The following is a 17,612-nucleotide window of genomic DNA, read 5'->3' as shown; positions in this document are numbered from 1 at the left end:
TCTCTTACTTCCCTCCATTGTGCCGTCCCCATTCTACCTGAGTACCTCTCGCCTTCGACGCCTTCGTTACCACACCTCTCCTACTCTCCTTGGTTCTCTTTTACTCATTCTCTTACTCTCAGCTGGTGACATCAATCCCAATCCTGGTCCTCCTCTTCTGCCTTCTTCCTACTTATGCAAGCCACATCGTAACGTCTCTAATCTCATCTCTATTCCTCTTCTTCCCCCTTACTCCTTACCCTTCTCTTGCGCCCTATGGAATGCCCGCTCCATCTGCAATAAACTTCCCTACATTCACGACCTCTTCATTTCTCGTTCCCTCCATCTATTTGCCTTAACCGAAACTTGGCTCTCCCCTGATGACTCTACTTCTGTTGCAGCCCTTTGCCATGGTGGTTATCTTTTTTCTCATACCTCTCGCCCTGCTGGCCGCGGTGGTGGCGTTGGATTACTACTCTCTCCCTCCTGCAAATTCCAACCTCTTCTTCCACTCCAGTCTCGCTGCTTTTTGTCCTTTGAAGTCCACTCCATCCGCTTTTTCACTCCTCTACCTCTCCGATTGGCAGTCATTTATCGACCCCCTGATAAAGCTCTTTCATCCTTTCTCACTGACTTTGACGCCTGGCTTTCCTTCTTTCTTGAACCTACATTCCCCTCCATTATCCTTGGTGATTTTAACATCCACGTTGATGATTCCTCTAACTCTTATGCTTTCCAATTCCTTGCCTTAACGTCCTCATTCAATCTTCAGCTATGTTCCTCTGCACCTACCCACAAAAATGGTCACTTATCCTCTCCTCCAACTGCTTCCCCTCCAGTTTCTCTTCCTCAGCTCTCCCCCTTTCTGACCATCACCTATTAACCTTCACACTTAAGCACCCTCCTCCCCAGTCCCACCCAATCTCAACCCCCACATCTAGGAATCTTCAAGCTATTGACCCCCTTACTCTGTCCTCTTGTGTCTCTAACCTTTTCTCTTCCACCACCACTCCATCTAAATCTGTCAATGAAGCCATTTCTTCCTATGATACTATTCTCTCCTCTGCTCTGGACACTCTTGCCCCTCCCATGCCCCGTCCTACTAGGTGTACCAAACCCCAGCCATGGCTAACCCCTAAAATCCGCTACTTTTGTTCCTGTGCCCGCTCTGCTGAATGTTGTTGGCTTAAATCCCGCACCCTTGCCGACTTTATTCATTTCAAATTCATGCTTAACTCCTTCTAGTCTGCCCTTTCCCAGGCCAAACAAGATTACTTCACCCAATTGACAAATTTCCTTGGCTCTAACCCTCGACTTCTCTTCACCACACTGAACTCTCTTCTCAAAGTGCCTCCATCCCCAATTCCCCCTTCTCTTTCTCCTCAGACCCTAGCTGAACACTTCCACGATAAAATCCGTAAGATTAACCTTGAATTTTCATCCAAACCCTCCCCACCTCTCTCTCCCTTAATCCGCACCCCCTACTCTCCTTCCTCTCCTTCTTTTTCCTCCTTCTCTGAAGTTTCTACGGAGGAAACTGCCCTTCTTCTTTCCTCCTCTAAATGTACTACCTGTTCATCTGATCCCATCCCCACTCATCTACTTAGCACTATCTCTCCTACTATCATCCCTGTCATCTGTCACATCCTTAATCTCTCACTTTCCACTGCAACTGTTCCTATGGCCTTCAAACATGCTGTTGTCACTCCACTCCTTAAAAAACCCTCACTTGACCCTACCTGTCCCTCCACCTATTGCCCCATCTCCCTTCTTCCTTTCCTCTCCAAATTACTTGAACGCGCTGTTCACTGCTGCTGTCTTGACTGCCTTTCTTCTCAACCTATTCTTGACCCACTCCAATCTGGTTTCCGCCCTCTTCACTCTACTGAAACCGCATTTACCAAAGTCTCTAATGACCTGCTATTGGTTAAATCCAGAGGTCTATATTCTATCCTTATCCTTCTTGACCTATCTGCTGCTTTCGACACTGTTGACCACACCATACTCCTTGATACGCTATCCTCGATTGGAATCCAGGGCCCTGTTCTTTCGTGGTTCTCCTCTTACCTCTCACTTCGCACTTTGTGTTCACTCTGGCGGTTCCTCTTTAACTTCCATCCCGCTTTCAGTTGGTGTCCCCCAAGGTTCTGTCCTTGGACCCCTCCTTTTCTCCATCTATACCTCTTCCCTTGGTACCCTGATTTCATCTCATGGCTTTCAATACCATCTTTATGCAGATGACTCTCAGATCTACATCTCCACCCCTGAAATCTCAACCGTAATCCAGGACAAAATTTCATCCTGCTTGTCTGACATTGCTGCTTGGATGTCTCAACGCCATCTGAAGCTAAACATGACTAAAACTGAACTTCTCATTTTTCCCCTTAAATCCACCTCCCCTCTTCCCCCATTCTCTATCTCTGTTAATGGCTCGTAACCTTGGAGTCATTTTGATTCCTTTCTCTTCTTCTCTGCACATATTTAACAGATCGCCAAAACCTGTCGTTTCTTTATCTACAACATTAGCAAAATCCGCCCCTTCCTTTCTGAATACGTTACCAGAACCCTTGTCCAAACCCTGGTCACCTCTTGTTTGGATTATTGCAATTTACTTCTCACTGGTCTTCCTCTCAGCCATCTCTCTCCTCTCCAGTCTGTCCAAAATTCTGCGGCACGACTTATTTTCCGCCAAAATCGTTATACCCACACTAGCCCACTCCTCATGTCACTTCACTGGCACCCTGTCCTCTTCTGCATACAATTCAAACTTCTCTTACTGACCTTTAAATGCATCCATTCTGCAGCTCCTTATTACCTCTTCACTCTCATCTCTCCCTGTGAACTCCGCTTACTGGACAAAATCTCTCTTGTCGTCCCCCTTCTCCTCCACTGCTAACTCCAGACTTCGTTCCTTTTCCCTTGTGGCACCTTATGTCTGGAATAGACTTCCTGAGCTTGTACGTCTAGCTCCATTTCTACCTGTTTTCAAATCTATGCTGAAAACCCACCTTTTCACCACTGCTTTTGGCTCCTAGCTACTACTCATTTGCCTCCCCTTGTTCCTTCTCACCCAGTACTTCCCTCGCCCTTAATTGTCTTGTCTTAATTGACTTAATTCTCTTGACTTGTCTTAATTATCTTAATTGACATTGCCCTTAATTGTCTGTCTATATTACTTTTAGATTGTAAGCTCTATTGAGCAGGGACTGTCTCTCTATATCAGGTGTTCAGCACTGTGTGCGTCTGGTAGCGCTATACAAATGTTAATAATAAGAATAATAATAATCATGGCTGTTTGCAGAAACATTTAGATAAAGCAGCTTGTTTCCTACTGGGTCCAATGGCATGTTCTGATAGATGCTGAACTTTTATAGTGTGCCTTTTTTGGTGTTGACACAAAATATTTGAATTGAATGAATTAAAAAATGTAAGTAAATGCATTAAAACCAAGCATGACATTCAAAGAGATCTAAAAAAAAAAAAAAAAAGAAAAACTAGGTAGAAAGCAAATCGAGGTAAATTTAATTGCATTTTAAAATTTATAGACTGCTTTTTTTTCTGATTTACAAATCACATGAATGCAGTATACAGTCATAACACACAAAACAAAATGTAACAAATTTGACAGTATGAAGTATATGAATAAGTAATGAGAGCAACCAGACCTCTTAGGAACTGTGACATGTGGAAGGGTTAATCCCAGTTACATTTTAGTAGATAGGTTAATGCAAACAATTTTTGGTTCACTGCAGTTTCCTTTTGAGACTTTTTTGTTTCAAATATTTTATTAACACATGGTGGAACTTAATGTACAAAATTGGCTTTACATGCATTAATTGATAGGGTTACATGTTTTAAGTCAATTTTGCATATGTCTTTTAAGGTTGCTAAGTGAACCAAATGCATGCATATCCCTACTTTCTAGTACTCTAAAATATGTTGACATCTTAAAACTATTTCTTGTTTAGATTTGCTTATCTGTCTTGACAAATAGCACAAGGTGAAGTACAATGAAACATAATACAATACAGTAAGCCAAATCAGACTAAATGGTAAATATTAAAGGCATAACCACTGATCTAACTTGCCAAAGCATCAGTTCATTCTAGCCAGGTAAACTACTGACAGAAGATCACAGTTGCTATGCTTACTTTTCTTAAAGCTCTTTTTTTCTTTGATCTTTTACTTTTTAGGTTTTATTTTACAAACTGGCATGGCACTAATGAAAATGAGCCATCTGTTTGGAGGCATTCTGCTAAAAGACAGAGAAATGATTTTGATAAAAAGCGAGTACAAGATGGGACTCCACTTTTAGATGGTAATTCGCTGGAATACTTGTTTGCACAGGTAAGGCTAGGCAATCAGCTTTTCTTTTCTAATAATAATACATGATACAAGTAACAGAGTAATTCAAGGATGAATGCTGTTATAAACTCTTGACACATAAGATTCAGGAGGAGTTAATTTCAAATTGTGATTTATTTTTAATCTATTTGTATAGAATATCTTGCAAAAGTTTCCATATCCATGTATGTTTTTTATATTCCACCATCTAAAAAAAATTCAGTTCAAAATGCATTAAACTAGTAATTTTTCACTGGTCACTTATATAGCACTGGAAAGAGAAGATGGAACTTGTATCCTCATGGGTGTTATCTACAGGCCTCCAGCACAAATGGAGAAGCTGGACAGTGACCTGATAGAAGATATTCATAAGCTTGGTATGAAAGAGAGATTTCAATTTGCCTGATGTGGATTGGAACGTTCCGTCGGTAGAATTGGAAAGAAATAGATTGTGGATGCCTATCAAAAGTGCCTTGCTCAGACAACTGGTGATGGAACCCACGAAGGAAGGGTCGATGTTGGATCTAGTGTTCACAAATGGAGGATGTGTTTCCAATGTCCATGTGGGTGCCCACCTGGGTGATAGTGATCATCACACAATATGGTTTATCTATGAGCAAAAGCGGAGTGCAGTCACACAAAACTCAAAGTACTGGGTTTCAAATGTACTTATTTTGGTAAAATGGGGGAATACTTGAAGAAGGAGTTGAGTGCTGTGGTAGGAATTGGAGAAATGGAAGCGCAGTGGTCCAAGCTGAAAACTGCCATAAATATGGCAACTGATCTTTATGCAAGGAGAGTAAACAAAAACAAGAGAAACAGGAAGCCTATATGGTTCTCTAAACAAGTGGCTGAAAAAAATAAGGGGAAAAGAGGCTTTGTTCAAGAAATACAGAAGAACACGAGAGAATCATGGAAAAAATTACTGGATAAAACTCAAAGAAGCAAAAAGAGAAATATGGCTAGCGAATGCACGGGTGGAAGATAAAAAATTACTAAATATGTAAAGAGGTGGAGGAGTAGACTAGTGGTTAGTGCAGTGGACTTTGATCCTGGAGATCTGGGCTTGATTCCCACTGCAGCTCCTTGTGACTCTGGGCATGCCACTCAACTCTCCATTGTCCCAGGTACAAATAAGCACCTGTATATACTATGTAAACCACATTGAAGGTAGTTGCAAAAACCTCAGAAAGGCGGTATATCATTTCCCTTTCCATTTTCCCTTTTTTAGATATTTTGGGGAAAGGAGAAAAAATAGGAATGAAATTGCAAGACTGTAGATAAAGTAAATGTGCTAAACAAATACTTCACTTCGATGTTTATGGAAGAAAATCCTGGAGAAGGACCCCGGTCAGCTGCCGAGGATATATCTGTGAATGGAGTGGGTATAGCGCTGTTCATGGAAGAAAGCATTTATAAACGGCTTGAAAATCTGAAAGTGGATAAAGCTATGGGTCTGGATGGGGATACATCCTAGGATCCTGAGGGAGCTCAGAGAAGTCCTGGTGGGACCTCTTAAGGAATTTACTTAATAGATCTTTAGAGATGGAGATGTTCTGCGGGATTAGAGACGAGCTGATGTCCCTCATCACAAAAGCAGAGAAAGGGAAGAAGTGGGAAACTACAGACTGGTAAGCCTCACGTCGGTGGTAGGAAAAATAATTGAATCGCTGCTAAAGGGAGGATAAATTGACTTTCTAGAAACCAATGGATTACAGGATCCAAGGCAACGTGGCTTTACCAAAGGAAAATCCTGCCAAATGAATCTGACTTCAACTGGGTGAGCAAAGAACTAGATGAAGGACATGTGATAAATGTGATCTACTTGTATTTCAGCAAAGCCTTTGATATGGTCCCTTACACAAGACTTGTGAATAAGCTGAGATGGTTGAACTTAGGACCCAAAGCAATTCTGGTCACCTTGTCTCAAAAAAGATATAGTGGAATTAGAAAAGGTACAGAGAAGGGCAATGAAAATGAATAAAGAGGATGGGGTGACTTCCCTATGAGGAAAGGCTAAAGCAGCTAGGGCTCTTCAGCTTGGAGAAAAGACAGCTGAAGAGAGATATGATAGAGGTCTATAAAATAATGAGTGAAGTGGAACGGGTAGGCAAGAATCGCTTGTTTACTCTTTCAAAAAATACTAGAACTAGGGGGCACACAATGAAACTATAAAGTAGTAAACTTAAAACAAATTGGAGAAAATATTTCTTCACTCAATGGACTTGGGGAAAATCCACTGCTTATTTCTAGGATAAGCAGCATAAAATGCATTGTACTGTTTTGGGATCTTTCCAGGTACTTGCAGCCTAGATTGACCACTGTTGGAAACAGGATGCTGGTCTTGATGGACCTTCGGTCTGTCCCAATATGGCAATACTTATGTTCTTATGTACACTGAAAATGTAGCGAGTATGTTATGTAGATGAGTGAAACAAACCCCTACTTTTATTGTCTTTATTGAATTGTATTATTCAGACAGCAGGTTGTGAACATCATACAAAGTTATGAAGACTTTTATTATATATGCTTAGTTTCAGTGAAATGGCTTATGAAGAGTCAAGAGAAATGGGAACTGGATCTGGAAGGGAAAGGTGAATTTAAATGTGAGGAGAGGAGATAACTCAAATAAATGGATTTACATTTATATTGTAAACCACTTTAAAATTTATATAATGAGCGGTATATCAAGTCAATAAATCCAATCCAATAAATTGTTTAAAAATTCAGATTACAAAAAACCACAAAAAAATCCGCTTTCCATGCAATTTGAATGTTTCTGAATATTTCCTGCCAACAGTAGACCTCTAATTAACAGGGGAGAGGTTCCAAGAAGTTCTAAGTTCTGTAGTCTTTCTGCTACTGTTCTTTGTTGAATAGTTTTAAGCAGTGTTGTGACCCTTCCCCCTTTTTTTTCTAAAGATATTTACAGAAGACTACAAGTATGCCATCCTCTCCATACCACTAATAAAATAACATAGAAAGAGTTGAGAGTAAGACTTTGTTTCTTTTAATGATTAAGATTATTTTAAGATCTTTTCCTAATGAAAACATTTTATTTCCTTAGAACAGCTTGCCCTCTTATCCAAGTACATTAACTACTGTTTTGTACAATTGTCTCAACTCCTGATGCCCCCTACAATAACTTGTTCCTTGATTTATTTCTGTATGTTGTAGTCATATTTGCGGTGCTGTTTTCAAACCAGGTAGCAAAAATATGTTTACTCTAGTTTAAATATTTTTAATGGCATTCCCTTTCTGTAAGTGATTTGGAAGAATGCACTGTTAATAAGGAGTATCTATTTTCTGTTACTATCAAGTCAGTGGGCTGATATCTACTCTAGAAAAATTACAATGTGTTGTTTTTCCCCCCGTTTTTAGCAAATTAGTGAAATGGATAAGTTTCCTATTAGTAAACTGATTTCCCATTTCTTTCTTTTTCAGGGCCAGTATGACTTGGTGAAATGTCTGACACCTGTTCGGGACCCTAAAAGTGATCAGGAGGCTCATGAAATTGAGAATGAATGCCTCGGTATGGCAGTACTTGCCATATCTCATCATGCGATCCAAAAGAATATACAACTTCCAGAACTTCTCAAGGATATTAGGTTAGAATGATTATCTTCTTGAATTCAGAATTTTGCAACACATGAAGCCTAGTTTGGGTAGGTTGTCTAGGCTGGAATTGAGATAGCCAGGTTGAGACATTCGCAATTCCCCAAATATTTATAAGGACACCGGAAAACACAAGTATGTTTGCCAGTACATCCAGTACCAACAGTTATTTTAGAAAAATACATGTTGGAAGAGGAAATGGTTTTACATGTGTTATCTTGCAACATACTTGTGTGTTTACCAGCACTTCATGTGTAGAGGAGGAGTGGCCTAGTGGTTAGGGTGGTGGACTTTGGTCCTGGGGAACTGAGGAACTGAGTTCGATTCCCGGCAGAGGCAGCTCCTTGTGACTCTGGGCAAGTCACTTAACCCTCCATTGCCCGCTGCATTGAGCCTGCCATGAGTGGGAAAGCGCGGGGTACAAATGTAAAAAATAAATAAATACCAATTTTGCAAAGCTACATATGCAAGAGGAGTCAGTTAAGGAGTCATACAAAGTCACTCTTCGTTTTTGAAATGGTTTTAAGCACAATTGCTGCCAGGAATCACTGGTAGGATACTGTGGGTCCAAATAAGCAGGTAGCTAACTCTTTTATGCCTGCCTCCAAGTTGGTATAAACTCTGAACAGAGAGGTATTTTTGTAAAAATATGTTTGTATTCCCATTGTAAAGTCTGAACTGCATGTGGTTTTGGACATTCCAAACTGTGCCCAGAGCATGCCCTCTTTTAATTTATTCATCCAGTGCATCCAGCGGCAGTGGGTGTTAGTATCGCTGGAGCTAGAATACCAAAAATTGAGTAAACTGTCAGGCCAAAAATGAATTAAAAAACAAAAAAAAAAACGTAACTTTGGCACGTCTTCTAATTATGTTAATTTTTTCTTTGAAAATTAGCTAGAATAAAATATACATAGTAAGGGGAACTGTGAGATGTAAAAAAAAAAAAAGGTTCCCAGATCAGCCCTAGTAGCACACATTTTGTACTTGCTCTAAAGAAGGTGTAAATGTGTGCTTATGTTCTAAGGGCCCTGTTTACTAAGCCATAGGAATATGTGGGTGTCTAGTGTTTAGCACACCTTAGTAATTGGCCCTAAGGGTATACATATTTTATAAAATATGTACCTGTTGCAACTCTGCTCTGTCCGAACTATGCTCCAGAAAATGCCTGTGCACAGATCACACAAGTGCTCGCATTCCACACACATTCTGTGTAAATTTTGGTGTAAATACCGGCGCAAATATGGGAGCCTAAGTTGGGTGCGAGCAGGCGAATTCTATAACCCTGCATGTAACTTTATCAAAATTCACCCATTCTATGTGCATCGCTTTACAGAATACACTTAGCAAGTTGTGTGCATAAATACTAATTATTGCCAATTACTGTTGGTAGTTACTTCTCAAGTGCAGTTATGAACACTGATTTGCTTCTTAATGTAATTAAATTGCATGCACAATTCTAGAATGTGACCAGATTTGTGCACGCAGTTTCAGTCACATTATACAAAATCCGGGGGTTAATGCACGGAAACAGGCTACCATGTTGCGGCTGTAAGGTGTTTTGCAGTAGTTTGCCTGTTTCCATGCATTAAACTGTGCATTACTAAATTATTTAGAATTTTTCTTTCAGGAGCGTGGCATGGGCAGAGAGTGGGCATGGAAGCGTTAGCCAGCTAGCATGTCACACTTAACTGCCTAACGCAGATTTAACATAGGAGCACTTACCACCTTATATTTAGGAAGTGCTAAGTGCTTCCATGGTAACTTTGGCCATATCCCGTCCCGTGTACTAATTGCCACTTTAATGCAGGACCAGCATTAGAAATTGCTAGTTCCATCCCTCTTTGGGTGCTGTATATACCTTATATTCCTGCATTATTTATTTTATTTTTATTTTTGTTACTACAGATTTTATGACAGTTTAGTAAAAGGGTCCCTGAATTTGGTAGCAAACAAGAGATTAGTACCAGAGAAAAGTTTCACATCGATGGTAGGTCTTTGCTAAGATAATGGTTCAGAGAAACAACAACAAAAAAGTTATAAAATTCGAAAAGGAAGTTGTAATGGTGGAAAGATTTTGTCTGTAGTACTGTTTAAAAATGCACAGCCATCTGAAAAAATGGGTATTATGTGGTTCTTTTTTCTAAGCTCTGCTAACCTTAAACCTTCTTTTTTGACTCGGCAATTAAATAAAAGCGTTTTCATTCAGTTTTGGAATTTGTATGTCTGCTTTTTTTTTTTGTCTCTTTTTTTTTTTATTGTGAGATTTTTGTTACCTTTGTATATTAAAAAGACAGAACATAATATCTACTTTTGTTTTATTTTGTTTTTCAAGTTACAAACGATATATTCCTGAAACCCTGAACAAGACTATCAGACAGCGAAACTTTTTAACTAGAATTCGGATCAATAATGTTTTCAAGAATTTTCTGAAGGAATTTAACAATAAGACCATTTGTGATGGCAGTGTGTCTTCACATGACCTGAAAGTTAAATACTTGTCAACTCTGGAAACTCTGACTAAGCACTTTGGTGTGGAAATATTTGAAACTTCATCATTACTGATTTCTTCGGAGAATGAGAAAAATGGCTTCTGTGTGCCGGGCAGTGAGATTATGCCACAATATGAAGTAATGGTGACTGGAAATTCTGGAATACAGTGGAGACGGAAAACAAACGTCAGTACCTGATAAAATGAGTCTTGGTTTAGGTTTTGATAGTTTGGGATTCACCGCTTGAATTTTTTAATTTTGAAAAATCTCACTGGAGTCTTCTTTTCTTATTGTGGGAGGGTTAATGAGAGCAAGATACATTATTTTAAGGTTTGATCTTTATAGGTCTGATTTTATAACAGCACACTTAGGTGAGGTCCATAAAGGAACTTTTTTTATAAATGCAATCTAGACACCTATGTTTGATGTTTCAAATCATTTTTATTTAATAGCAACATACAAAACTCTGAAATAATCACAGAAGTCAAAACAGCAAAACTCTCCCCCCATGCGTTTTTTATAAAAGGTTTTCCACAACCAGCCCCAATAGCATGCAAATGCCGACACACACATCTGCCTATGATCCACTCAGATTATGCCCCTGGAAACCCTGACACATAGATCATGTACAAGTCGCAACACACAAGTAGGCTTTACACATGGAAAAACCTTTATGAAATTACCCACTGTGAAGGTAATTTTATAACAGGCACTTGGTTTAAGAGGGTGAGTAGATGCCTACTTAAGCACTATTTATAAACACACATGGAAGCATATTTTCAAAGCACTTAGGGCCTTGTTTACTAAGGTGCGCTAGTGTTTTTAGCTCTCGCTAAAAACGCTAGTGTGCCTACAGCGCAGCTTAGTAAACAGGGCCCATAGACTTACAAATAGTAACCTATGGAACTTTGTGAGTCTAAGTGCTTTGAAAATGTGCCACATAGTAATAATGACAGAAATCATGCCTACCTTGCAGGCCCAGATGTTTACACCTGCTCTCACCTGCTTAGCCAATCTACTGTACACATGTATGTACATAAACTATTTTATAATCTATGTATGTACTTGTGAATTCCATTCATGCTCTATCATGTCATCATGGCGTGTTCATTTTCATTGGTCAGTATTTTATAGGAGGTCATTTACACGTCAGAGCTAGAAATAATTTAGGAAATTTATGGTAATGACTTATTTTTACCAAGACTATGATAGTCTCAATCAACAAGATCTACTCATTAAAAAAAATACTATTCTTCAACAAATGTTTATTATCCTTTTTAATAAATAGGGGGAAAAAACCACAGATGATCAACCAGGTAGGACTTTTTCTGTTCAGGTGGACACTTTATAAAGGAGGCTAGAGATTTGTTGTTCTATGAAGATGTCAATCAAAACCTCAGACTAGGAGAAGGGGGATCTGCATGCTTATATAAGCAATGTATCTGCGCTCTGGGGTCCAAAATATTGGATACGAGGATTGGCCCTAGGCTTAGGAAATTTTTGGATATGGACAGATGAGTGAGGCATAGTATCCAGTTACCATAGTACTCTTTATACCCTACCTCCCCCCTTCCTCCTTCCTCTCTTCTCTCCCCCCCCCCCCCCCCCAAGATCATAAAAAAAATTGTTAGGAGATGAGCTTTGGATATAGGAATGGGGGTCATGTCTCTGAATATTTGCCCCTTAATTTCACAAATACCTAGAACAGTGTACAGTACGGAACTACAGGAATACCAGTTTTAGATACTCTATAGGGTCTGTATCTCAGGCGTTCCAAACAGGGATAGCTACTACACCACAGTGTCTTAAATGTCATACAGAGGTTAACACCTTTTTTCATTCTTTATGGGGGTGTTCAGAAATACAATCATATTTGGCAGAGAGTCTCTAGTTTATGGGATCAGTTGTTGGCTGTAGAATAGTACTAGACCCTTTGGAGAAAAATTACACTTGGTATTATTGATGGAATTGCAACAAGTTAAACATACTTTCAAGAGAAGAAAAACTTTTTTGCAAGTCTGGGAAGGTTATATTCAGAAGCTATCTCCAAAAGCTAGGTGTCTCATCTTGAATACCTTGGGAGATCTGACTGATCCGGAGCACTCTGTGATGGTCCAGCCGCAAGGACAATTCTGAGTCTACGCAAGGGTGGGAAGTGATATGGATGGAGGGAGAAAGAAGGGATGTGCAGTTTTAAGAGGGTGGTTTCTAGAACTGAGATTTCCATGTGGCTGTAAGAGTCAAGGCCAAGTGGAGTGATCAGATGCTTTAATAATTGATCTAAAGGTGTGAAGGTATAAGTTTAAAACCAGGTGGGTTACTGAGGGCAAGGGTGGGGGTATAAACACGTTTAAAAATTATATTTTGAAAATTTGTTCATTGGATTGGATTTTTATATTGGCTTAAGTAAAAAGAATTGACAAAAAATACATACTGCAGTGAGCATTAAGGAAAAAAAAAAAGCAAATAAAACTACTGACCACCATAGCTGATTCTTAATCCAGTAGTTTTTGGTTACCACGTCTCTCTGATCTCCTCCTCGGAAAGGACTAAAGCCCTTAGAAAATCCACCCAGTTTTTCTTTTGACCCTCCATAAGCCTGGGACTGTCATTGCCAAATGTACTGTATCCAGTTTGCTACGAGTGTGCATTTTTTCACTTTTGCCCGGGCAGGCTTGACTCTGAAAGGTCATGTCTAAGCTCATAAGGTGCGAGTGATAGCAACATCAGTAACCCTTTTGAGATTGACCTCTGTATGAAGGAGATTTGCAAGGCCATACACTCACATCTCACTACTTTTGGGAAACACTCGCATCTCACTACTTTTTGGGAAAAGAGCTTCCAGTGCAACAGGAATTTGACCAGTTGGTCTTCCAGGATTTCTTAGACTGCCTGTAGTTAGGGAGTCCCATGTGTGAGAACCTCCTGTCTTGCTTGGCCTCAGAGATAACCAAATTACAGACCTGTAACTCTTACCTGCCCAGTTTTGCTAGGATTTGCCATCTAAACTCTATAACAGACTAAGGGAGGTCCTGCACAATAGTGAGGAATGGGAATTCACACGCGTGCACGCATGCTGATTCAATGTAAGCTGGGGGAGCTTCTCCCTGTGGTTCCATTGCATGGTGTCATCCATTTATGAGGACTTGTATCCTCTTGTTCACATAGAACACCTTCTATGGGTAAGTAATGTGATTGTTTTTACCTGGTACTATCCACATAGGCTTTGGATAAGGAAGATACGTTTACTGGCTACTGATAAATGTATAACTTTCTTTGAGAAATTTTAAAGCATGATTCTTTATGTGCACCTCTGCCTTTCAGAATGAATGAGCGTTATTTTGCTGTCCTTATTTACTGTTATATTTTTAGATTCAACTAAATGACAAAGAAAAGAATAAGTTGAAAAGGAAAAAATCTGAAAATAAAAATAAGAAGAGTGATGAGAATAACAAAGCCCTGGAGGGATGGAACAATTTTTCTTATTTCCCTGAAATCACACATATTGTCATAAAAGAAGCCACAGTCAGTATTAACAAGCAGGATAACAAAGGGATGGTAAGTGGATGCTTTCCTAAATAGAGGAAACTAGAGAATGTGTTTGGGATGCACTAGGTTGATGCAGAAGTTGTTACTATACTCTGACTGCAGAGATGCTAGTCTTAATTTTTTTATATGACCAATCATTTAGGTTCATATTTAAAACTGGGAACACTTTTTAATTTGACAGCAACCAGATTTGCTCCTGAAGAACTTTCCAGTGCAAGATTAAAACTATGAGCCAGTTTGAACTTGTTTGGCTATGAATAAAATTATATAGACATGGGAAATATTTCCAATTTTATCAAACTTATATGTAATATTAAAAATATATTTGTGGCTCCAGCTCATAGCAGAGATGTGAATGTTCTTGTGTTCATGGCCTTTATGGGAAATATGTCTATATTTTATTTATTTATTTAGATTTATATCAGTAATCCCATCTGACAAGACCTTTGACCCAACCGTATAAATCCGTGATATACTTTGAGGCGTATTTTCAGAGCACTTAGAATGACAAAGTTGTATAGTAACCTATAGTGCTTTGAAAATACACCTCCACGTGTCTTAGATTTCCATTTTGTGCTAATATCCATATTTTTGATTTGTCCTGTTTGCATGTAGTATAAGACAGACATGATTTATTGAAGTCTACAACTGTAACCGAGTGTTGTCAGGTGCATTTATTGAGGTTTTGAAATAGTGCTTTTCATTAATTGCTTTATGTAAAGCCAATTTTCCATAGGTCATCTAGGTAGAAAAAGGTATGTCCCGGTCTTAGTATTTTACAAATGGCTTGCAAGAGCTTGAACTTAAATGTATAAGCAGTGATTTTGCAACTTTGTCTATAAATGCCAGCACTTATACACACAATGTCAGATTTTACAAAATTGGACATCCAAGGGAAGCTGGTTAGAGTGAAGCTACAAAACTGTTTTGCCATTTTTGAGGTGGTTTTCAATGCCAGAGATGTAACCCTAATGGTTAGAGCAGTTGACTGAGACCGAAGGAAGTCCGATTCAAATCCCACTGTTGCTCGTTGTGATCTAAGCAAGTCACTGAACCCTCCATTGCCTCAGGTACAAACCTAGATTGTAAACCCTCAGGGACAGAAGAATACCTACTGTACCTGAAAGTAGCATGTCTTGAGCTACTACTGAAAAAAAGCATGGGTTAAATGCAGAATCTCTTACCTTTCTCTTCCTACCCCTCTCCTCCAAGACCCTAGATCCACACATAACCTCGGAGCTGGTATAAATGCTGTTGTCTAGATTGTATGCAGCAGATTTTTAAATTTTATTTATTGGGGTTTATTAACCACCTTTATGAAGAGATTCACCCAAGTTTTTTGCATTTACCGCACATTTGTATTTCTATTGCAAAATACGAAATATATGCATACTTTTCTAGCCTGTCCAAACCTTGCCCAGAACATGCCCTTTTAAACATGGCATGCTGCGGACTTACATGTGTAAGTAATGGCTTTTATAAAATCATTGCTTGGATGCATTGGGCATGCTTTTGCCCGTGCAAATGCCTCTCGAGCCTTCAAAGATAGCCTCTCTTCCTTATATTTGTAAACAGCTGCTTTTTAAGTTCACACAAAATACTAATTTCATTCCATAGCTATCCTCTGAGGTTTTTTGGCAAGTGCTGACATTTTAGCAAGAAGTTTCAGTTTGAATATTTCAGCATGTTTTGACTAAGATTTTTTTTGTTTGTTCTAGGAATTAAAACTCTCATCACATGAGCATGCCTTATCATTTGTATCCTTGATAGATGGTTATTTCAGACTTACAGCAGATGCTCAGCATTACCTATGCACTGATGTAGCTCCACCTTTGATAGTGCACAACATAAAAAATAACTGTCATGGACCAATATCGTGAGTATTAATGTATATTCTTTATTTAGGCATTAGAGATTTATGTTTTCCCAAATTAGCTGGCATTCAATGACTCTTGAGCAAAAATGCCACGATCTCCAGTGTATCCTGTTTTTCTTGTGAGCAGCAGGGTAACAAATATTTCAGTACACAATTAGGATGTGAATTATTTGGATCTTTTAGATGTCATGCACTTATCTGTAGCACGTGGGAGAGTATCCCAAGATTCTTTTCAGCTTTTACCAGATCAGAGGATCAATGAGAGGTCTTGGTCAGGATGTGAACAAAAACAAATCTTTGGAAGACTGGATCAGAGCAATATATCTTTCTAACATGCTTATTGGGATATTTAACCAGTTGTGGATGTTGTTCTCAATATTAAACAGCATTTCCAAAAAAATGAGGCCTTAGGGTTTCCTGTACATGTCAAATCTGTGAGTTGAAATGCATTCCTTCTCTGTAGCAAGGCTTAGAAATGAAGGGTTATGAGCTCATAAGACAGGCAGACACAGTCCTAGAGACACCCCTGCCATTCAGGTTTTCAGGATATCCACAATGAATATTCATGGGAGAGATTTGCATGCAGTGAAGGCAGTGCATGCAAATCTCTTGTGAATATTCATTGTGGATATCCTGAAAACCTGACTGGGGTGCCTCCAAGACTGTGTTTGGAAATCACTAGTCTAAGGTATCTATCTTCTACTCTTAATCATTCCTAGCCAAAATATCTGTATAATTTAATTTAATTTGGCATATGTATATGTTATGCCTTTACTAGATTGAAGGGGATAAAATCTAGAAAAATAAAAGCAATTTGAATGAAAAAGTAAGGCTACAAAATAGCAATATTAACTATGACAAATACAAACAAGTCTAGATACAAACTTAGTAGGCCAAAAGGAGGAAGTCCTGTGTCTATCAGCTGGCAGCCAGATACAATAAAGCAAACATTAACCTTCATGCCATAAAGTACCCTCCGATAGCTCCTATCCTGGAGAGATATGGACAGTTATTAGCATCAATACTGAACCTTACCTTACCTATGATACAGCTTAAATGAAAAAAAAAAAAGGTTAAAGTCTCAAAGATCCAGGTCTTATTTTATGTTCAACAAAACAAAAAAAATACCCCTGTTGCCATGTTTTAACCTAAGCTGAGGCAGTAACTGAATTGAACTGTATATCTACTTATAACTTATTTTTATTTTTGTAGTTCAAATGTAATAATATTCTGTACTTCTCATTCCGAAATGGCGATCGCCATTACGGCATAATGTAAGCCACACTGAGCCTGCAAATAGGTGGGAAAATGTGGGATACAAATGCTGCTAATAAAAATAAAACTGTCTCCGCGGCAATGGCACTTTGCCCATGAATGAATTTTTCCTGTGAGCTAACTAGTTTCAGCACCTTTAGTGAAGGGATAGGAAGACACAGATTTTGGCTAGAGAATAGCAGTCAGTGAGTAACATATTTCTTCAACTAATATAAGGTAGGATGGAAGAAAATATTCAGCAGTTAAAGTGGTGATAAGGATTTTAAAATGAATCCTCAGTTTATATAGAAGCATAGAAAAATGAAGGCAGATAAAGACCATATGGCCTATCCAGTCTGCCCATCTATGCCATTTACTATCCCTTTTTCTCCCTTTGAGTTCAAGAAAGCTTGAGACAAGTACATAGGAACTCCGATACAGTTTTCGTCTCCACCAGCTCCATCAAGAGGCCGTTCCATGAATTCACCACCCTTTCCATGAAGAAG

At 38.9% G+C, this 17,612-nt stretch overlaps 1 protein-coding gene across 1 annotated transcript in view; it reads left to right on the top strand.

The window, feature by feature from the left end:
• The window catches only part of JAK1 (Janus kinase 1), a 212,802-nt gene that overhangs the window by 126,366 nt on the left and 68,824 nt on the right, over nucleotides 1-17,612 (top strand). Inside the window, exons 4-8 of the mRNA XM_030207520.1 lie at nucleotides 4,173-4,326; nucleotides 7,768-7,931; nucleotides 10,271-10,613; nucleotides 13,800-13,985; nucleotides 15,695-15,852. Coding sequence (XP_030063380.1) covers nucleotides 4,173-4,326; nucleotides 7,768-7,931; nucleotides 10,271-10,613; nucleotides 13,800-13,985; nucleotides 15,695-15,852 — 1,005 coding nt within the window. The remainder of the gene's footprint in view (nucleotides 1-4,172; nucleotides 4,327-7,767; nucleotides 7,932-10,270; nucleotides 10,614-13,799; nucleotides 13,986-15,694; nucleotides 15,853-17,612) is intronic.

Source organism: Microcaecilia unicolor, chromosome 6 (assembly GCF_901765095.1).
Source record: "Microcaecilia unicolor chromosome 6, aMicUni1.1, whole genome shotgun sequence".
In the NCBI taxonomy this organism is placed as follows: Eukaryota; Metazoa; Chordata; class Amphibia; order Gymnophiona; family Siphonopidae; genus Microcaecilia; species Microcaecilia unicolor.
The sequence above is the reverse complement of the archived record's forward strand: the minus strand, read 5'-3'. Positions and strand labels throughout refer to the sequence as shown.